We start from the raw sequence: 18,110 nt of genomic DNA on the forward strand, positions 1-18,110 counted from the left end.
CAAATATATATGCATTTTTTTTTTTGAAGCCGACTCTTAATTCGATACAGGGCTTTGAAGACCGATTTGTTCCACCAAAACTATGACAGGTCCTAACCAAAATGTGCGTAGAAAAATAGTTAGAGCCATAGGCCATTAGAGATGTTTTACTAATGCTTTTCCTTTAAAATAGCATAGGATAGAAACTAATAGAGGTGCACCACGCATGTATAGTTTTATCAAAAAGAACGAACATGCCACAGTCTCACTTTCGTCTATGATATGTAGAGTTACACAAAAGTCGATCTTGCTACGAAGATTTTGTGGATTTTGTGTCGGTCTTGGAAATTTGATCCATCACACGCGCGATATCCTGGCTTTTGAAGTCTACACGCATGCGCAGGAGTGTTTCAATAATTTCCATAGAAAACTCCTCACGCAAGCTCGCCAAGTAGTCTAGAACGTGTGCTGGCTGCATCAAGTTTAGGATAAACACGACTTGAAAGAGTCGGGTAAAAGCTCCACGAAGGCTTCTTTGCGGCACAAGCGTGGACATGCGTGTCAACATGTCAGTGACTTCACGTTCCAGTTGCAACGCACCCAAATCATTGCAGCGTTTCTTGGACGAGAGAAGCGCGTTTTCCACACAAGACGTTAAGTATTGCGTGGCTGCTTCAACGAGGTCCTCAAAGGAAACTCTGCATAGTGCACGTTCATACCGTTGCAGCTCTCGATTTGTCAGGATCTCTCGTTCCACTAGTCGTACCAAAGGAGAGCCCTGCGACCCGAGTGCATCGTATTGAGCTGACGTTAGAACGTACTGTAGTTGTTCATCCATTGAACGACTGAGCACTTGAGGCAGTCGTTTGTGAAGAGTTCGTGAGAGCATCTCCTGTATCTCGTTGGATACAATTGAGTGGAATGCCTCCGTCATATCGTGAATAGGCGTCGGTAGACACTCGAGAATAGGAGCATCATTCGGGAAACTCGAGCTTGAATATTCCTCGATTTTTTCTTGTAGTGCACGTACAAACTCGCCGCTCATGTAAGCCGAGTTGATGGTCATGATGAGTCTCGCTTCCTCCTGTAATGTTCGCTGCAAATCTTCATCCACGGCCTGCAATAGCATGTCCGAAAAGGACACCTCTTGCTCGTTGTTGCCATCTTGTCCAGTTGCTGCGTTAATGGAGCTCAGAGGGATCACGCACGGTCGACTAGGTAGTACCAGTATAGCTTGCAGATACTGTGACTCCAGTGCGTCCACTATCGCAATCACAATCGACAGAGCAGTATGATAATTCATACTACATCAAAATAAAATATTAGTAACTCAGCAAATAATCATAAATACTGACTGAACGCACCATTGTGACGCTCTAAAGAACGCCTTATTGAGTACGAACGACACGTCCTCAACGACACTGGACACGTAGACTCCCTGTTCCAGTTCCTGGGGCTCAGCAATCGCCGTGGCTTTGTGTACCGACTGGAACACGTAGAATCTTTCGAGCACAACGTACACACCACTAAGTTCCTGCACTTTCACTTGGAATCCTCCATCTTTCTGTCCCAATCCTTCACATACTGTAGCTAGGAACGCAGTATAGCTCACTAATACTCGGATAATAAATGCGAGTTCATCCAGAAACAAGTCGATCATCTGTAAACTCTCGTCCGCCTCCACTTCGTCGCCCTCCAGCACGTGTCTGGGGTCTCTCTGTGCCTGGGAATTAGCTCTACGTTCCCACGCCACCATTCGAGCGTCGTCTGCATACATTTGTACCATTTGCAACGCGATGTTAGCACATGAAGCGTGGATCGGCTCCAGTATTTGCTTGAGTACCAGTGGATCTGCTGTAACATCCGCTACAGCGTTCATAATGTCCGTAGCGCCAGTCAGCAGCTCGCTTAACGATTCTACGTAGAACGCTCGGTCGATGTAGCCATGTTCATTGACTTTCGCGGCCTGTTTGCTGCCTCGTACGCGGTCTAGACTCGCACGGGCTTGAGTGGCGAAGATGCCACTCAAGCAGCTGGAAAACTTGGGCGCGGCCTCTTGTGCGGCGTTCAGAGCAGCACAGCGAGCGAAGGCAGTCAGTGCTGCGTCTACATCCACGTCGGAGCCCGCGCAGGCCTGCTGCAGACGGGAGAGTGCGGTGTCTTGCAGCGTCTGGGCTTTGGCTTCGCAGTTGCGTAACATCTCGTCGCGTACAGCAGCCGCCTCCTGGTCTCCGTCCGACGTACGTCTAGCTGACACACGCATGTCTCCCAAGGCCTGACATACCTGGTCCAGTTGCTGCTCCGCGAACGCCACGTAGAAGGACGTGACGCTCTCCTCGAAGCTCATCGCGATGACCTGGAAATGCGATGACTAATGAGAGGAAAACTATGATAACGCATGATCCGCCACGTACAAATCTGTACGATGAGATGGAATTTGAATTTGAAGCCTCTGCTCAGATTTACAGTTAGCATGATTCCTAATTTAGAGGAACTTGATTTGATTATGCCATTGTGAGCTTCGAGCTGATTGGCTAGGATGGCATTCAGACGAAAAAAAGCCACTAAAAATTTAATGGTTTTTTTTCGTTTGAATGCCATAAAAGTACTTTTCATTCACTAGGAATCGCATTAAATCTGATCCTACGATGAAGAAGTTCCCCCTCGCGTGCTCGTAGTTGCGCTCGCCTCCGTAGCCATTGTGAGCGGTAGTTTACGCTTACTTGTCGACGAGGGGGCCAATGAGTGCGGCGGTGGCCTCGAAGACCTCGTCCGGGCCGGGGGTGGCGTCCACCTTAAACACCTTGTTCTGCTTCTCGTAGTGCATAATGACGGGCATGGTCGAATCGAGGTATGTGCGGAAGCGCTTGCGGATGGCCTCAGCGTTGTCGTCCGTGCGTCCGCTGGTCTTGCCACGTTCAAGCAGACGCTCCTCCATGACGCTCTCAGGGCAGTCGTAGAAGAGCACACCTTGCACCTGGAATTCATCCTCGGACATCTCCTCTTGCCAGCCCTGCAGGTTGTCGAAATTGCGCGGGAACCCGTCGATGAGGAACAGGTCGCGGCCGCTCTTGACCATTGCCTGCTGCAGCAGGTTCAGCGTGATCTTCACGGGCACAATCTGGCCTTCCTTGATCATACGGTCGATCAGTTCGCCATTCTCCGAGCCTGACTGACGCTCCTCACGCAGCAAGTCGCCGGCCTAAGCATAAAAAAGATATAAATTAGGTCAGAACTAGTGATACACTCGCGTCTTGGACAGTATTTTCCTCACCGACAAGTGGACAAAGCCGTACTTCTCCACCAGCTTAGCACACTGTGTGCCCTTGCCAGCACCAGGGCCGCCTAGCACGAACAAGATCTTCTTCGCCAGCGTAGCGCTCATCTTCGTCTGCAGTTGGGTTGTCGTCAAATTTACAACTGCTGCTGACGTCGGGGAAAAATCCAAGATAATCCAGATAAAATGTGTACCACATAAGCTATCAACACATTTATGTGGAACACACAACATTCGATCTTGCACGGGAAAGGATCGCTTCAAGCGCTGGAGACAGCTAACAAGCAGGCCGAGCGATGGAGAAACAGAGCCATGTGGCCATCAACATGACCGGCAGTGGGTCACTGGACGTGGCGCTGGCTCGGGAGGAGGCGCTACACCGCTTCCGAGACATTAACTGGGCCACCTACACGCGGTAAGATGTTTCACCAGGTGCCTTTTGGTGATTTTACTTATTCTATGTCGGATGCATTGTGAACGCCTAGTGCTGGTGGCTTTTCGCTAGAGAAGGCGGAAATTACAGCATTGAAAGACCTGGAAGGTGCTATCAAGCCCGGCGCTGACGACGCCACCAATGTGAGTGCAGCAGGCCAGTCGAAAATATTGTGGTTCTAAAGAAGATTTATGGTTTATCCTGTTCTTCTAGGTCAAGGCCGTGGATGAGTTTATGAGCGGTGAGTAGAGTTTAATTTCGATAGCTTAAAGGCTCTACTAAATGCTAATTATCTCGTGTTGTGGCTTGTTCTAGATGCTGGTCCGTTGGTGGGTAGTGCTCTGCTCAAACTGGTGAAGAATGTGACGGAACCGACGGTGCTCAAGTACTGCCTAGCTCGAATGGAAGAGTTGCTGCCTGGTACAGATCAATCGTTTGTACTACTAAAGAACTGCTCAAGACTAACACAGCAGCTGGTTACTATTGTTTCTAGATGGTCTGCGTCTGCACAAGCGCATGGTGTATTTCGTACCGGAAGGCAGCACAGTGGACGCCGCTCCGTTCTTGAGGATGATCCGCAACGATACCGGTTACTTGCAGTACGCAGCCAGCCACTTACTTGCACTCTTCCTCACGTACGTAGTCATATCTATGAACTTAGTGTCAATAATTGAGGACTAAATGACAATGTTGTTATCAGAATTCGCCCACGTCAGGAGGATGCGGAGGCACTGTGCCAATGGGCGATCCAGGCCTTGAAGACTGGTGCATTGCCGACATCGACGAACGACTCGACCCGCGCAAATGTAACACGTGCAGCGGTTGCGTCTCTGATGGTGCTTCTGCGTAACGAGAAGTTCCGCGTGGTGTTCGTTAAGCTTGGTGGTGTGCTACCGTAAGGAACTGTTGTTACAGCATCGCAGTGTGCATGTCTGCTCACTTGTATAAAACTGTTGTACAACAGAGTGGTGGACTTGCTCGAGAGCTCCCAGAACCGAGCGCAACTGGCGTATGAGGTGCGATCAACCCTATCGTGCCTTACGTTATGTTTAATACTAATATGTATGTTACTCGTCGCAGCTCACGTTCATCCTGTGGACCTTGGCATTTTGCGACGAAGCTATGGAGAAGTTCGTGGCTGCCAAGGCATTGGATGCGATCGTGCAGCAAGTGGCAGCAGCTCCGCGAGAGAAAGTTGTTCGTGTTGCTTTAGAAGCTCTTCAGGTGAGATTGATACTCTGTATTGCAAGCACAAACATCGTATTGATAGAATATGTTGCGTGCAGAACCTTCTCGGCAAGCTCAGTGGTTTCTTCAATGAACGCATGATCGACAGTGGACTACTGAAGACACTGAACAACATGCGCGAGCGAAAGTGGGCTGATGAAGATATCGCCAAGGGCATCCAGGCTATCCGTGACGTGCTCATCCGCGAATACAAGGAGCTCAAGTACGTATTGACTGATAAATGTACTTTGTATGGGTTAAACGACTGACCATGAGGTATTTGTTGTCTTGGATAACAGCACCATGGAGCGTTATGAGAAGGAACTGCGTACAGGAACGCTAAACTGGGGTCTGCTGCACACGGACAAATTTTGGAAGGACAACTTCATGACATTTGAGAACAAGGACTTCGAGCTCATTCGGTACGTGTGGTTACTATAAAAATGTATGCGATAGTCTAGCTTCTGACAGTTAATTATGCTCTGCCTGTCAGGTTGCTGATCGATTTGTTGGAGTCCGATGACCCGAAGACAGTAGCGGTGGCTCTGTTTGACTTGGGAGAGTTTGTGCGCTTCTACCCGAACGGCAAACACATTGCCAAGAGACTTGGCGCCAAGAAGATGACGATGAAACTCATGACCCATGAAAACGCCGAGGTGCAGAAGCAAGCCCTGCAGTGCATCTCCAAGATGATGGTCAACAAGTGGGAGTTTGTCAAGTAAGGTACAACAGCTTTTGCACGGACAGGAGGCGGTCGTGCAATAATTTGTTGAGAATCAGGACGCATAATCCGTGTGGTATGCAATAAATGCATTCAAAATGACACTTCATGTATTATAGATTGAGTTTTCTCTTTAGCTCCGTCTTGGTGGCGCTATGCGCTGGAATGGTAGGACTTCGTACGTGGCATACTTACTGCGTGTTGACCCACGAGCGCCACAGCCCAACAGCAGCTTCGGCCGCGCAAGAGAGGCTCACAACATAGTCTAATCCATGGAGATGTCAATAACCAATTGCAACAGGACCGCCACCACTAAAAAAAAATGTGTACATACCAGGGAGGAAGCCCTTCTCGAGACACCAGTGGATGCAGGGTCCGGCGTAGAAGAAGTTACGTAACTGCACGAAGTAGAGCTCACGGCGACTGCAGTACACATACCCAAAACGATTTAGTAAATAATGCTACTATGTAAGCAATTGAAATGCAATACTCAATGTCTTACCGAGCTTGGATGGTGGCAAGCTGAGTCGTGCGCTGGAGGTAAGACAAAACACAAAGAGAATATCAATTCCAGTCCAAACCATAAACAGTAAACGCTGCAATCACCTCCTCGCCCGACAGATCCTTCTGCTCCTTGATCTGCTTCTCCTTGGCTGTCAGCGCACGAATTCTAGCGACATCACAGTCAGCATTATCACCACGTATTCGCATCTAATCCAGCAATTTTAACGCACCGGAGAGCGTTGGCATACACATCCAGCAGAATGTAGACACCCCACGCCCGACACGACAGGCGTGAGATCTGCATGGCGTCAACGTTCAACAACTTCGGAGCACTGCAACATCAACATAACCACCAGAATCCCTTCAACACTTGCAATTCAGAGATCGTCCCAGTATTTCAGCATACTCACACAAAGCCGACGTAGGAGGTGTGCTCCAGTGGGTAGTAGACGAGCATAGACAGCGCCTGTAGACTCACGATGCGCTTGACGTGGTCGCTGTCGTCTCCGTAGCACCAGGAGCCGTTTTTCCAAGCTGCGTACGACTCCAAACCGCCTGTGAAGCGAATGACATAACGAGCCATAGAAATGTTCGAGGCGATGGCTTTGAAGCCTTTCGACGTCTCCGTCTCCTGCTGCGTCGCGTGTGCCATCAAGTGGCCCATTGCACCGAGTCCATAGCCGATGGTCTTGTAGAACTTGTCGGCGCGGAACGTGCTGCTGCTATAGCGCGCGAACTTGTCCACATCCAGCAGCGCGAGGCTCTTATCAGCGTCAGCCATTGCAGGTTCTGTAACTTGCTACGCGATCGGCTAATGCGCAATGACAGGTAGTACGTGTTGCTCCTAGTGGCCTCTTCCGTTTGACGCAACATTACCCTAATAAATAAGATATCGGTTTGGGCAGGTGATCATGTTGAAGTCGCTGGTATCGCGATGAGGAGGGTTCGTAGTTACTCGAGTAAGTACGTTTCGTACTTTATTCGGGTAGGTACGCATACTCCGCTTAAGTGCGGTCTGGCTCCTTAAAACGACAGCCTGGTGCGACGGAAAGTATCGACCGAATAAAGACTGGACACTTGGGCTAGTGCGTTAGGATGCGTGACATCAGAGACACTTGGAAAATGTATGCCTTCCGCCATCTGCCCGCTATCAAGCGTGATCGACACCAGCAGAGTGGAAGAAGTGGTCGAACGCAAAAGCTCAGCGGCGCCGTAAGGGAAGCACGGCAGCAGCACGGAGTAAGCGGCGACGTCTCCGTCACAAAGCGCAATTTGCGTCCGTTCATACCAGCCAGAGACATACCCGGACAGGCCTCTTGCTCAGGAGCCACGTACCTGAACTCTTCCAGACCAACGGCTGATTGAAACGGGCAAGCAGATACGAGTGAGGAACACCCACCCGGGAGCATTACTACTTTGTCGCTGTCCAGTTGACGACGAGCGATATATCACACACACACACCAGAAGCTACTGTAGCAACCTTGAGTAACATGTACCGAGAGGGATACCTTATCAAGTGCGGCCGCAATGCCTACGACCCACCGGTACGTGTGCGATCAATCTAAACCACGAGATAGATAGTCCCGTATACTCACGTGTTGTTGCGCTTGTGCAGCAATTAATCTACTGCGTCTTCGAGAACGGAGTAGTCCAGTATTACACGGAAAAAGGGGGCATGATCGTGGGCGAGCTCGAGATGGCTGGCCACGTCACCAAGGTGCGAGTGGAGAAGACCACGCCTGGCAAGTTCCCGCATCGCTTCACAGTCTCAGTGGCCGAGGTGGTTCGAGTGGAAGGCCGCCGTATGAAGCTGGGCGAGCCGCGTATAACCGAGTTCGCGGCTCCAACCAACGACCTGATGAAGGAGTGGGCCAACTCGCTGCACTTGTGGCGTCGTATGAACTGGAAGGAGAACGTCAAGTTCTTTGACAACTCGAGTGAAATCTCGCAAGCGGAAGAGCTGGAGACGCTGCAGCTCCAGATGCACACGCTCAAGACGGTGCGGGGCCGCTCCGTGTCGGCCAACAAGTTCAGGAAGCCGTTTGTCAACATCATGCACGGCCAGCCCTCGCCTACGATCAAGAAGCTGCGGCAGATGATCATGCACACGGGCTCGACGGCCTGCACCAGCACCGCGTAGGACGCGCCATTTATCATTCGGTGCAGAGCTGGAAGCCAGTGCCGTCACGTTGTTTATTATGCATGTCGTATAGAGCCATGCGACCGGTTGACAAAAGGCCATTCACATTGGCCTGGGTTACATCGGGCCTCATTTTGGTGTACGTCACGAGGTCAATTTTTGTGTGTATAAATACAGAGCAACTATTATCAAGCTACATTGCTCAGTTGTTGCATTTCACTTTGAATAGTCGTTGTCCCCATCGAAAATTAATTAGCGAATCTTAGCTGAATACAAATTTTTATCGTCGATTACTATAACTTGTAAGGAGAAGGTTGCCACAGTATGAGACCAAAAGTATGTTACATTTCTTGCAAATTGATAAATAACAGTTGCCTATCTACACTATTCTTTGCATTCAAGCCGTCTCCATTTTACTGGCAGCAAGAGCCGCCTCGAGGTGAGTCGACACGGCGTGGCGAATCAAAGATGGATCCACGCAGTCTGCACCTCGAAGCCACGGGTGCTGCAAAGCCTCTGACACCGTAATGCGCTCATCCGGAGCCACAAGCATCGACGAAATGAGGTCCCGAGCTCCAGGAGTGATTGTCTGGACTACTTCTCCCGGCTGCGATGACCAAAAGTGCTCCAAATCTCCATCCAGAAGGTCGTCGTACCAGGCGTCTCCCTTGCTCGCTTCGTTGAACGGCGGTAGACCCGTGATCAAGATAAATAGCACCACGCCCGCAGACCAAACATCCACTGGAGTGCCGCGGTACATCCGTCTGGACCTGATCTCTGGAGCCATATACAGCGCCGTTCCGCTCTCGTCTCGCGAGAAAACTTCAGTGGCATCTTGTCCCAATGGTGCCATTGCTGCCACGCCAAAATCAGCGAGTTTAAGCTGATAATTGGCATCCAGCAGCAAATTTTCCGGCTTGACATCTCGGTGCACGACACCATTGGCATGACAAGCCTCCAATGCGCGTAGTAGTTGGCACGCGTACACTTTTACTAGTGGTTCCGGAAGAGCTCCACCGACTTCTAACAGGTCGAACATGTCGCCGTTTGGCGTGAATTCGGTCACCATGGCCACGTAGTCGTAGTCACCTTTCTTGCCGGACACTAACCGGTCGATCTGCAGGACGTTGGGGTGCTGTACGCGACGCATTGCGTTGCATTCGTGCACAATAGACGTCACCTGGTGCTCCAGTTCGTCCACATTTACGCGGTCTGTCGAGAGCGAGTCGACTGTAAGCGCAGCCGGGAGCTTGACGGCCACATCGCGCTGTAGTCGGTCGTCATAGGCCAGAAGCACGCGGCCGTGAAGCCCCGAGCCGAGCTCCTTGATGATCGTGTATGGGCCCTTCTGGAGCTGCTGGTGGTGCTCATTTGCCGGCATTTGCAGCCGCACAGGCGACGGAGTGCTGGTCGCTACGCAGGCCAGCATGTTGATACTGTTGTGATCTCTTGAGGGTAGTTAGGGAAATGAGCAGGTCTTGTCTTGATGGCGTGGAATCCTGGAAGCTATCATGATGATGTATCATAAGTGGTGAAGGTCTCCACGGGATTTCTGTGAGGTTCGAAACGTTATACTTGGATTGAGTATGGACGATGGGGTGAATGAATGTCAGGGGTACATTTCCATGCGGTCTTATCTCAAGAAAATGTCTCTCTTTTTTTCACTATGGTGTTTTCATAATCAAAAAAATGCATTCGAGCGGCTGCCTACACCAAAAAAAAAAAAAAATCTGGCAAGCTGACTTGGCTACGCGCGGTCTTCGAGTGCGCTCGGTTGAAGCTTTGCTAGCAAGCAAGTCGCTATCGTGAATGATTTCGCAGTCGGTTGCACATGATATGATTCAGATACCATGGATATATCGCTGCCGCACTGGCTGTGTTGGGGTCTTGCGACTGGCGTGACATCCCCCCCCTCGCGTGCCTATGCCCATTATTGCACGATCTTCGGTGCCGATGCAGAGGATGAAGGTATCAGACAGCAAAGAGTGCATCCGGTCTGTTAGGCTATTTTGAGGCTGCAATATTGCGCAGCTTAGAGAATTCGGCAAAATATTATCGTTTCCAACTCTATGCCGAAGCAAAAGTATCCATCCAACTTGAAGTCGGTTTTTGATCCGACCAATCCTGTACCTTTTGAAGCGTCGGTGTTATCGGATAATGTTGCGAGTGGCACGGTGTCCCTCGCTCATGCTGCGTGGATGTCCACGTGCTCCACTGCTCCGTCCTCTAGCCGCGCTCTACTCAACCTCCTCTACCTCTCGGGTGCCTGTCGCCTCGCAAGCTAACGGATTCGCCCGAGGACGCTCCATCTACCACGTCCTCCCAGCGGATTCCCAATCGAAACAACACAAATTTCAAGTGGAAAAGACTGGAGGAACGCTAGGATTGTGGAGTCAACAGACTGACAAACCCACGAAGGCTTCGAGCTTCGCGGCAGCGCAACGAACAAGCACATGGCTGTATAATGTGCTTTGGGACTTATTCCTGCCCAAAGATGCCCATACATCAGTGACCAAAGACTATTTCCCATACGCCAAGTGGAGCTTCGTGGGCTCCATAGCGTCTTGTGCCGCCGGTGTGTTGTCAATGCAATCACTATTATACGCTGTTGGCCTAGGCGCTGGAGCGATCCCCACTGCCGCAGCAGTGAATTGGGTACTCAAGGACGGACTGGGACAATTTGGAGGGGTGTTATTTGCCAGTATCGTCAACAACCGATACGATGCAGACCCGAAACGTTGGCGTATAGCGTCGTCCATAGCGCTGGATATAGCTGTGCTTGGAGAGATCTTAACTCCGTTGGCACCAGGGAGTTTCCTGGCAATTGCATCACTGGCAAACGTCGCCAAAAATGTGGCGTGGTTGAGTGCTAGTGCAACACGTGCAGGTTTCCACAATTCGTTTGCAATTAGAGAAAATCTGGCAGATGTGACGGCCAAGGCGGGGTCTCAAGGGATCGCGTCGTCGATCTTTGGTACAGGACTGGGAATTTTGATCTCGCAGTGGACTGGAGCGCATACTTTGAATGTTGTGGCTGCGTTCTCTGTACTCTCGGCAGTTCACATGATCAGCACGTACAAGTCCGTAGACTGTGTGCAGTTGCGTACCTTGAACTGCCAGCGTCTGCATATTATCGCCACACACTTCCTGAAACCATCATCAGAAGCTCGCGAGATCCCTAGTATGAAGACCGTGAGCGAGCGAGAAGTTTTCATCCCCACGATGTTAACTGGATACCAGACATTGCACGACAAATCTGTAATTCACGAGGATGCTACGTTGGATCAACTTTCGCAGGATAATCCAGATATTCTTGGCCGATTGAAGGATTTTTATGGTGTGGAGAAGTATCTGCTGAACTTGACACTCATGGAACGAGGAGCGCATCGTATTGACTTGGCTTTGGAGGAGAATGCAACGCCTCAAGACGCACTTTGTGCTCATTTGCACGCTGTTTTAATCCAATTGGCACTTGAAGACGCTGTCACACCGAATGCCTGGGAGCTTGTTGAAGCGAAATATTACGATGCACAAGCGTTAAACGACGAGTTCATTGCGCGACTGGAAGAATCCATGTGGCACACTGAAAATCTTCTCGTAGAAGAAAAAAACTCACGCTACAAATGGTTAGTATGATAAAACCTGGGTGAAATAGTGCTCGAAAGCTAAAAAAACCACAACGAAATTCGTTTTATCCCGACTTGTTTCTTGCCCCTGCTGACGTCTACGAAGTAGCTATTTATCTTCGAGATTAATGCTCTGGCCAAAGCGCCCATACAGCACCTTCTTCAACGCCTAATACCATCAAACAACCATCAGACCCCACACTATACATCGTTAATGTCTAGTCACATACCGCCTGCCGGGCCTCGAGCTTCGACTCCTCCGCCTGCAGCTTCGTAAGCTCGTTGTTGGCTTCCTAAACAACGCAACACAGCCCCGTCAATATCGTCGAATGGCTACATCTAGTATTCTCCACCCACCTCCACGCGCTTTTCGAGATACTCCTGGGCAAAATCCTCGGACGCCTCCACGAAGCTCTCCCCAATAAATAGCCTGGCAGAATCGACACTAGTGTCAGTGTCGTAGAAAATATAATACATTGGAGGGTGCAATACGCACTGGACGTTGTCGCCCTCGCCCATCATGAGGTCCGTATTGGCGTCGTCCAGAGTGTCGAGCTTGTCCTTGAGCGCCTTCTTCTGCTCGCGGATCTCGTGCAGCGCCGCGTTATTGCGACCAAACTCGTTGATACGCAGCTGGTCCTCCTTGCGGACCTGGTGGGTATGTAGACGGTCAGTATTAGGTATTGGAGATGTCCATGGGCGCCTAGATCACATACATCCGCCTCGACTTCCTGTTGTTGCGCCAGCATGATGATCGATTCGCCAATTGTGGACCCAATCAATCGACATCTCTATATAAGAACAATACATCTAAAGGCTTAAGAGAACATCGATACATAAACTGTAGCCATTCTAGGCTGATGGCTACATTGATGAAGTTGCACATTGGAGAGTGAGTTTTCGGGCCTCGCGGTTGAAAGTATTGAGGTCATTCCGGTATATGGCGATACACTCGAGTGCGATAACCCGTGGGTGTCGGGCAGCTTTGGATTTGGCGCTAGCGATGATGGAAGTGATAGCAGATCGAGTGTCGACTCCACCTCCCACTAGCATCTCCGCTGTTTCAGCTTCAAACTCGTTAATAAGTTCTTCATCCGGCGTAGCGAGTATCTTCTCGACTTCTTCGAGAAGACGTCGCATACGCCACTCAGGATCCCAGCGACGTAGCAAACCGTAGAGCGACATGGAGCCATTCAGGAGCTTTTTCGAGTCAATACGTTAGAAAGGATGCAGACAAAAGAGATGGAATAAATTACTTACCGGAACGAAGTTGGGATGGTAGATACGAGTCGAACAGCTGAATATTGGTGGTTCGAACGGGTATTCGTGCCCGAATCTACACGTATCATTCAGGTTGTCGTTCTAGTAATAATGCACAAGTGACTAAACGTACCTAACATTGAAATTAAAGACTCCACCTGCGTACGGAGAGTCTGAAGGTCCTTGAATGAGTACTTTCCATTCCCAAGCATTTTCTGTTGACGAGAAATGAAAAATGTATAGTACAATTTCCAGTGTCAAGCTTTTTAAGTACACTAACCTTTTATACCGAAAACTTGTGAGTTGAGAGTAGGGTGAGCGTTCAGGTCGATGAGCTCACGGCGAATAGTCATCACGTGCTTGGAGTATTGAAGAAAAATTGCCAACTTGTCTCCGTCTCCTCGTCGAATATCGCTCACAAGCTGGTTTTTAACCTGGTTAGGGTGTCTGAAAAAATGAGTAAAGTAAAAAAAATCTAACGTACCCGAACAAACTCTGGATATTCCAATTCACCAGACCGATTCTCATCAACTTTGTCAATGAGCTCCTGCACCTGTATAGACCCCAGCCATATTTCAAACAAATAGAAACGTAAGTTTGTACGCTAGTTGCGTACCTCTTCAAGTGTGGTTGCGATCCCCATCGATTCCATTAGAACGATGAGCTCCGAGGCTGCGATGCTACCGTCGCCACTTGTATCAAAATCTGAAAACTGGTAAAAAAAAAAAAAATAGTCGGAATCACCGTCTCTACAGCAAATCATTGCGGTTAAAGGTTTAACTTAACCTGTTGCTTCATCTGTTCCAGCTCCTCCAGCGAGAACTCATGCTTGAGGCTCTCGGGTAGTGCCGTGATCCATGTTTCAGGCGCGCTGACGTGAACTTTGACCTTCATGCCTGTAAAGTGCCTAGTGACTTGTTTGGGAGAAGCTGTATTATAATTGGTATTTTTGGCAGCACTCGTTCTGGGCAAGGATGACTTCCAACGACATGACCACTACTCCCTCGTCATGGACGTTGTAGGGTCGTCAATGACTTGTCATGTGAACTGTCCATGACAGATCACAGAGCAGATCATTTCGATGTCCAACCTCGGAAAAAGACCGGGATGGGATCTACCCAAAGAATCTCCAAGTTGTGGACTGAAATCATTAACAAAGTCTTTCAATTTTTATTTAGATTAATTAACTATTGCCTCGGGTGATACCGGTCATGATAGCGCCTCAGTTAACGCAGGATAAACGCATAAATGCACTCCTACACACATTTATAAACGTCTTACGTGCACATGCGTTGCTCATTTAAATGGCCACGCTTTGCCAAGTTTCGGTTCGAAGTTGCCGTCGTTCATGGGCACATTGGCATCACCGAAGCTTGTCCTGCTCAGTGCCTCCCGAGCTGCATCGGTCATCTGTCCCCACATGATAAGGTCCTGATAATCTCCACCCTCGCCTGTGCTTTCCAGTGCGTGGTTGATCGGCCATTTGCTCAAGTATTTGACCTTGACACTCGTACCGTCAACTTTATTGGCATCAGGAGGAACTTGAGCTGAGTATCCACTGTGTGCTGAAGGAGTGACAGCGAGAATCTTCGGCTCAGCGATCTCAGGGTTATCAATCCATACAATCACGTGTTCCCAGTCATGACGATGGCCCAGACCAGTAGAGGGCGAGTCCTTAGGGAAATACCAACTGTACATGATGGCCCAGACGCCGTTGTACCACGTCGAACGTCCGTACACCTGTGACCCCCAGCCAGATCCCTTACAACCCGCACTAGGAGCACCGCTGGTCTTGAGACCGCCACTGGTCTCTCCAATTGCGTTCACTGCAGGGTATGCATGACATCCATTGGTAATGTGAAGTTGGGGTTTAAACTTAATAGCAGCTTTTTCAGAGATCGTGACAGGCTCTGGCTGTTTGAACGGTACCACTGCGTCGTGGTCGATGATCTTTTCCACCCACGGCGTTGGTGCCGGCGTGGGTGCTCCCGGTGCCGGGGTAATGGGCACGATACTCGTCCAGATTGCACCCAGTAGATCGATTTCATCACCGTCACGGCCAAAAAACCCTCCGAGCTGAAAACCCTCTGGAGCTTTAACCGTGGCTCTATTGTCTGTCCAGGACCCTCCCGCAACCGAGTTACCGGCACTCGTCTCGAAGCGTAAGTAGAATATACGGGTGTGGCCTTTCTTCTCTCCCCAATGAGCCTCCATGGACGTAATGTACTCACCAGGACCTAGAGTTAAAGTATTCGGGTTTCCTCCGCCTCCACCGTGATTGAATGTCATTGCTACGGGTGCAGTGATGTCGAGGATAACTCCATCGACACGTTCACCTGCTCGGATGGTGAGAGAGGCAACAGTTTGACCGGAAGTGGCACTCGCTTTATCGGAAAACTCGTTTCCATGAGGTCCACCGAAACTTTCACTTAGTTGCACGGAATCCTCAACAGAGATGGGAGGTGTCGTAGGTGCAGGCGCTTGTGTAGGAGCTGGCGTCGGCGCGGGTGTTGGGGCTGCAGTAGGTACAGGAGTTGAATCACCAACGTTAACATCGGTTGAAGATCCGCTAGAGCTTGTGAGGGTACTGGTATCCTGTGATCCCGAGGTGGAGTCAACCAGACTGTTTTGGTCGCTAACCGATGATGCAGAACCACTTGAAGGTGACGACGAGGAAGTCGATGCGCTGCCTTTATCTTCGCTAGCTGCAGATTCTTGCGAGGCCGCGTCGGACTCAGCTTCACTGTCGTCCGAGGACTCGCTGGTGCTTGTGGCAGCGCTGGCTTCCTGTGATTCCAAGTTAGAATCGTCCTGGTCGACCTCATTACTTCCTGAAGCCTCAGAAGTACTAGTATCATCGGATGACGCAGTAGACGATGAAGCGGTAGACGTAGATGCTGAAGCTTCGGAATCACTTTCGAATACATCGACCGAGGACCCACTGGCGGCGTTAGAAGTGTCTTCTTTCTGTGACCCCGAAGCCGATCCGAGCAAACTGCTTAGGTCCATCTTGCTGCTGCCCGATCCACTGGCATCGTCGGACATTGAAGCCGCAGCAGTATCCGATGAGCTACTACTCTCTTCGGTATCCGTAGATCCGGAGGCTGCTTCAGACTCAGCGCTACTACCATCATAGGACTCGCTGGCGCCCGTATCAGCACTTGCTACCCCCGAATCCGACATGGAGCCGAAAAGGCTGCTCTGATCGATCTCGTCGCTGCCCGAGAGCTCAGAGCCACTAGAATCACCAGAGTTTTGAGGATCCGACGAGTCTGACGCCGATGAAGACTCAACCGATGCTTCTGACGAGCTACCGCTCTCGTCAGGGGCCGAAGCTGAAGCGGAGTCGGAATCTCCAACGAAAACGTCGTCCCAGGAGCCACTAGCGCTCGTGGAAGCACTCAGATCATGCGAACCTGACGTGGAATCAAGCAGGCTGGCCGACGCATCACCAGTAGCTGACGCCTGTTGTTGCTGCTCTTGAGTCTCGTTCAGTGACGTAGCTTTGTCCACCTCGAGCTTCTGAGCCGTGGCGAGACTCACGATTGCGACGCTGAGGAGAGCGCCGAATTTCATCGCTAACAATCTCGTGTTGGGCGTCGAGTTGAAAAGTGATCAACGATTTTGCGCTCACAAAGCTCGAGAGCGAAGTACAGCTCAGCATGCTGTCCAAAGTGGTGCCTACCAACTGTATTTCGGGAAGGTAGAACTCGTACGTAAATCAACGTTTGTGGTCGTGTCCACATCGTCCCCCCTTACGTCGGTCGTAACTGTGGGGTTTCCGATACGCAGTGCGTTATCACAACGGACTCTTAGTGCAAGTGTCAGTAATGGTCCCATCGGGATTAAACTTCGGATGTGTTGGGCTACTGTGTAAGCAATGCTTACGAAGCATACCTATTGGCAGGTAGAAATGGGAGATGCACTGTAGAGGTTGAGTGTGTGGCGTCCAAGTTTGCGTTTTAGCACTAAACTTTGCGTAGTTTCCTCTAATTCATACCTCCATTTGCAGGATTGTTTTCACTTGGCTCTGATGAAAGCGATACAAGAACTCACACCGAGAAAGCCGTGAAACAGTATTCGTTGTCGAGTTGCAGTCGAGTTGGCCTATGGAATGACTACATGTATCAAAGTGCATGGCGAATGTACGCAGAATAAACTGAACGCTGTCAAGAGCCAAATAGTTGCCCAAAGCGTGTTGCTCTACTAATACAGGGGCGCGAGCTTTTTGCATTCTCTTCTCTGGTACAGCGTCAGGAAATGAAGATGCAATTTGCTTGGTACATGTACCTACGTTACTTCGAAGTATTACATTAGGGGTTAAATGCATGCACTCACGCAACAATTCACGGCTTGTGATTCCTGAGATTTGCCCTTGTACAAGTATTGTAGTCTCTGTACAGATACTATATACAAATGGAAAGCGTATCCCATGCTATCATCCAAGTGGGGAAACAGGTAGTCTGCAAGTCGAGGTAACACTGAGTATGCCAAGAAGCTCGCTTTCACTTGATCGCGGTGCATTGCTATCTTGGGCGTGACCGAATACATGTACCCCTTTTGGCAGTCAAGGCAGATTCGCGACGATTTCCTCATAACAGGCATAGAGAAATGCATGGTACTAGTATTCTAGAGTAATACTAGATGGCCAACTGGAAGGTAACTATCGCGGATCGTACAGATTCCACTTAGGCACCTGCCGAGATGCTTTTGCTCAAGAGCAAGGTTCGACAAAGGAATCGAATGTAAACTACAACATGGGCTGTGGTGATGCCACTGGTAATTTCGATGTTGATTTACGTGCCTCCTACCCCGCAAGCAACGTTATATAGCTACTTTGTTTTGTCAATATTTTAATTAGCCCATGTAAACTGCACTTTCACCAAATTATTTCGAAACCGCGCTTAGTAAGCACCACTATTATAAAACAGAAAGAAGAAAA

The 18,110-nt window shown here is 49.8% G+C and overlaps 10 protein-coding genes across 12 annotated transcripts; 3 read left to right on the plus strand and 7 right to left on the minus strand.

The window, feature by feature from the left end:
• Positions 1-190: 190 nt before the first annotated feature.
• On the minus strand, positions 191-2,351 carry PPTG_07996. 2 transcript variants are annotated; one of them, XM_008902894.1, is made up of 3 exons: positions 1,823-2,351; positions 1,344-1,746; positions 191-1,283 (listed from the first exon to the last, which is right to left on the minus strand). In XM_008902894.1, exons 2-3 carry the CDS (start codon positions 1,733-1,735, stop codon positions 290-292), a joined length of 1,386 nt encoding a protein of 461 aa, XP_008901142.1. In that variant the 5' UTR covers positions 1,736-1,746; positions 1,823-2,351; the 3' UTR covers positions 191-289. The 2 variants fall into 2 exon arrangements, with proteins under 2 accessions (XP_008901142.1, XP_008901141.1); XM_008902893.1 differs by having other exon boundaries at positions 1,344-2,351.
• Positions 2,352-2,429: 78 nt separating this feature from the next.
• Positions 2,430-3,429, minus strand: PPTG_07997 (hypothetical protein). The gene is made up of 2 exons (XM_008902895.1): positions 3,254-3,429; positions 2,430-3,181 (listed from the first exon to the last, which is right to left on the minus strand). Exons 1-2 carry the CDS (start codon positions 3,362-3,364, stop codon positions 2,699-2,701), a joined length of 594 nt encoding a protein of 197 aa, XP_008901143.1. The 5' UTR covers positions 3,365-3,429; the 3' UTR covers positions 2,430-2,698.
• Positions 3,422-5,763, plus strand: PPTG_07998 (hypothetical protein). Its single transcript, XM_008902896.1, has 11 exons — positions 3,422-3,671; positions 3,742-3,832; positions 3,903-3,930; positions 4,005-4,109; positions 4,183-4,324; positions 4,390-4,584; positions 4,654-4,705; positions 4,770-4,913; positions 4,976-5,139; positions 5,216-5,338; positions 5,410-5,763. The coding sequence occupies exons 1-11, from the start codon at positions 3,553-3,555 to the stop codon at positions 5,636-5,638; spliced, it is 1,392 nt and encodes a 463-aa protein (XP_008901144.1). The 5' UTR covers positions 3,422-3,552; the 3' UTR covers positions 5,639-5,763.
• On the minus strand, positions 5,704-7,019 carry PPTG_07999. Of its 2 annotated transcripts, XM_008902897.1 has the most exons (6): positions 6,552-7,019; positions 6,372-6,473; positions 6,244-6,307; positions 6,140-6,171; positions 5,972-6,060; positions 5,704-5,902 (listed from the first exon to the last, which is right to left on the minus strand). In XM_008902897.1, the coding sequence occupies exons 1-6, from the start codon at positions 6,920-6,922 to the stop codon at positions 5,829-5,831; spliced, it is 732 nt and encodes a 243-aa protein (XP_008901145.1). In that variant the 5' UTR covers positions 6,923-7,019; the 3' UTR covers positions 5,704-5,828. The 2 variants fall into 2 exon arrangements, with proteins under 2 accessions (XP_008901145.1, XP_008901146.1); XM_008902898.1 differs by having other exon boundaries at positions 6,140-6,307.
• A 174-nt stretch (positions 7,020-7,193) lies between these two features.
• PPTG_08000 (hypothetical protein) lies at positions 7,194-8,486 on the plus strand. The gene is made up of 2 exons (XM_008902899.1): positions 7,194-7,686; positions 7,758-8,486. The coding sequence occupies exons 1-2, from the start codon at positions 7,633-7,635 to the stop codon at positions 8,280-8,282; spliced, it is 579 nt and encodes a 192-aa protein (XP_008901147.1). The 5' UTR covers positions 7,194-7,632; the 3' UTR covers positions 8,283-8,486.
• Positions 8,487-8,565: 79 nt separating this feature from the next.
• On the minus strand, positions 8,566-10,292 carry PPTG_08001 (CAMK protein kinase). Its single transcript, XM_008902900.1, has one exon. The coding sequence runs from the start codon at positions 9,709-9,711 to the stop codon at positions 8,680-8,682; it is 1,032 nt and encodes a 343-aa protein (XP_008901148.1). The 5' UTR covers positions 9,712-10,292; the 3' UTR covers positions 8,566-8,679.
• PPTG_08002 (hypothetical protein) lies at positions 9,996-11,982 on the plus strand. Its single transcript, XM_008902901.1, has one exon. The coding sequence runs from the start codon at positions 10,440-10,442 to the stop codon at positions 11,916-11,918; it is 1,479 nt and encodes a 492-aa protein (XP_008901149.1). The 5' UTR covers positions 9,996-10,439; the 3' UTR covers positions 11,919-11,982.
• PPTG_08003 (hypothetical protein) lies at positions 10,199-12,708 on the minus strand. Its single transcript, XM_008902902.1, has 5 exons — positions 12,625-12,708; positions 12,405-12,559; positions 12,266-12,338; positions 12,139-12,201; positions 10,199-12,077 (listed from the first exon to the last, which is right to left on the minus strand). The coding sequence occupies exons 1-5, from the start codon at positions 12,655-12,657 to the stop codon at positions 12,018-12,020; spliced, it is 384 nt and encodes a 127-aa protein (XP_008901150.1). The 5' UTR covers positions 12,658-12,708; the 3' UTR covers positions 10,199-12,017.
• PPTG_08004 (hypothetical protein) lies at positions 12,665-14,062 on the minus strand (the record flags this gene model as incomplete). Its single annotated transcript, XM_008902903.1, has 7 exons — positions 12,665-13,108; positions 13,175-13,244; positions 13,302-13,383; positions 13,449-13,590; positions 13,653-13,721; positions 13,785-13,880; positions 13,955-14,062. The coding sequence occupies 7 exons, from the start codon at positions 14,060-14,062 to the stop codon at positions 12,773-12,775; spliced, it is 903 nt and encodes a 300-aa protein (XP_008901151.1). The 3' UTR covers positions 12,665-12,772.
• Positions 14,063-14,315: 253 nt separating this feature from the next.
• On the minus strand, positions 14,316-16,744 carry PPTG_08005 (hypothetical protein; the record flags this gene model as incomplete). The annotated part of the gene is made up of 1 exon (XM_008902904.1): positions 14,316-16,744. The coding sequence occupies one exon, from the start codon at positions 16,742-16,744 to the stop codon at positions 14,465-14,467; it is 2,280 nt and encodes a 759-aa protein (XP_008901152.1). The 3' UTR covers positions 14,316-14,464.
• Positions 16,745-18,110: the final 1,366 nt, after the last annotated feature.

The sequence above is a fragment of the Phytophthora parasitica genome (assembly GCF_000247585.1).
Source record: "Phytophthora parasitica INRA-310 unplaced genomic scaffold supercont2.15, whole genome shotgun sequence".
In the NCBI taxonomy this organism is placed as follows: Eukaryota; Oomycota; class Peronosporomycetes; order Peronosporales; family Peronosporaceae; genus Phytophthora; species Phytophthora nicotianae.

Excerpts from the sequence above, each read along its gene's own strand:
- PPTG_08001 (XM_008902900.1), bottom strand. The coding sequence starts at position 9,711 with ATGCTGGCCTGCGTAGCGACCAGCACTCCGTCGCCTGTGCGGCTGCAA.
- PPTG_07998 (XM_008902896.1), top strand. The coding sequence starts at position 3,553 with ATGGAGAAACAGAGCCATGTGGCCATCAACATGACCGGCAGTGGGTCA. Across the intron at positions 3,833-3,902 it reads GCGCTGACGACGCCACCAAT|GTCAAGGCCGTGGATGAGTT; the intron begins GTGAGTGCAGCA and ends CTGTTCTTCTAG. Across the intron at positions 4,914-4,975 it reads TTGCTTTAGAAGCTCTTCAG|AACCTTCTCGGCAAGCTCAG; the intron begins GTGAGATTGATA and ends TGTTGCGTGCAG.
- PPTG_07999 (XM_008902897.1), bottom strand. The coding sequence starts at position 6,922 with ATGGCTGACGCTGATAAGAGCCTCGCGCTGCTGGATGTGGACAAGTTC. Across the intron at positions 6,474-6,551 it reads ACCTCCTACGTCGGCTTTGT|TGCTCCGAAGTTGTTGAACG; the intron begins GTGAGTATGCTG and ends TTGATGTTGCAG. Across the intron at positions 6,308-6,371 it reads GTGTATGCCAACGCTCTCCG|AATTCGTGCGCTGACAGCCA; the intron begins GTGCGTTAAAAT and ends TGATGTCGCTAG.
- PPTG_08003 (XM_008902902.1), bottom strand. The coding sequence starts at position 12,657 with ATGCTGGCGCAACAACAGGAAGTCGAGGCGGAT. Across the intron at positions 12,202-12,265 it reads ATCTCGAAAAGCGCGTGGAG|GAAGCCAACAACGAGCTTAC; the intron begins GTGGGTGGAGAA and ends TGCGTTGTTTAG. Across the intron at positions 12,078-12,138 it reads AGCTCGAGGCCCGGCAGGCG|GCGTTGAAGAAGGTGCTGTA; the intron begins GTATGTGACTAG and ends TGATGGTATTAG.
- PPTG_07997 (XM_008902895.1), bottom strand. The coding sequence starts at position 3,364 with ATGAGCGCTACGCTGGCGAAGAAGATCTTGTTCGTGCTAGGCGGCCCT. Across the intron at positions 3,182-3,253 it reads ACGGCTTTGTCCACTTGTCG|GCCGGCGACTTGCTGCGTGA; the intron begins GTGAGGAAAATA and ends TTTTATGCTTAG.
- PPTG_08000 (XM_008902899.1), top strand. The coding sequence starts at position 7,633 with ATGTACCGAGAGGGATACCTTATCAAGTGCGGCCGCAATGCCTACGAC. Across the intron at positions 7,687-7,757 it reads GCAATGCCTACGACCCACCG|CAATTAATCTACTGCGTCTT; the intron begins GTACGTGTGCGA and ends GCGCTTGTGCAG.
- PPTG_07996 (XM_008902893.1), bottom strand. The coding sequence starts at position 2,326 with ATGAGCTTCGAGGAGAGCGTCACGTCCTTCTACGTGGCGTTCGCGGAG. Across the intron at positions 1,284-1,343 it reads TTCTTTAGAGCGTCACAATG|TATGAATTATCATACTGCTC; the intron begins GTGCGTTCAGTC and ends ATTTTGATGTAG.
- PPTG_08002 (XM_008902901.1), top strand. The coding sequence starts at position 10,440 with ATGTTGCGAGTGGCACGGTGTCCCTCGCTCATGCTGCGTGGATGTCCA.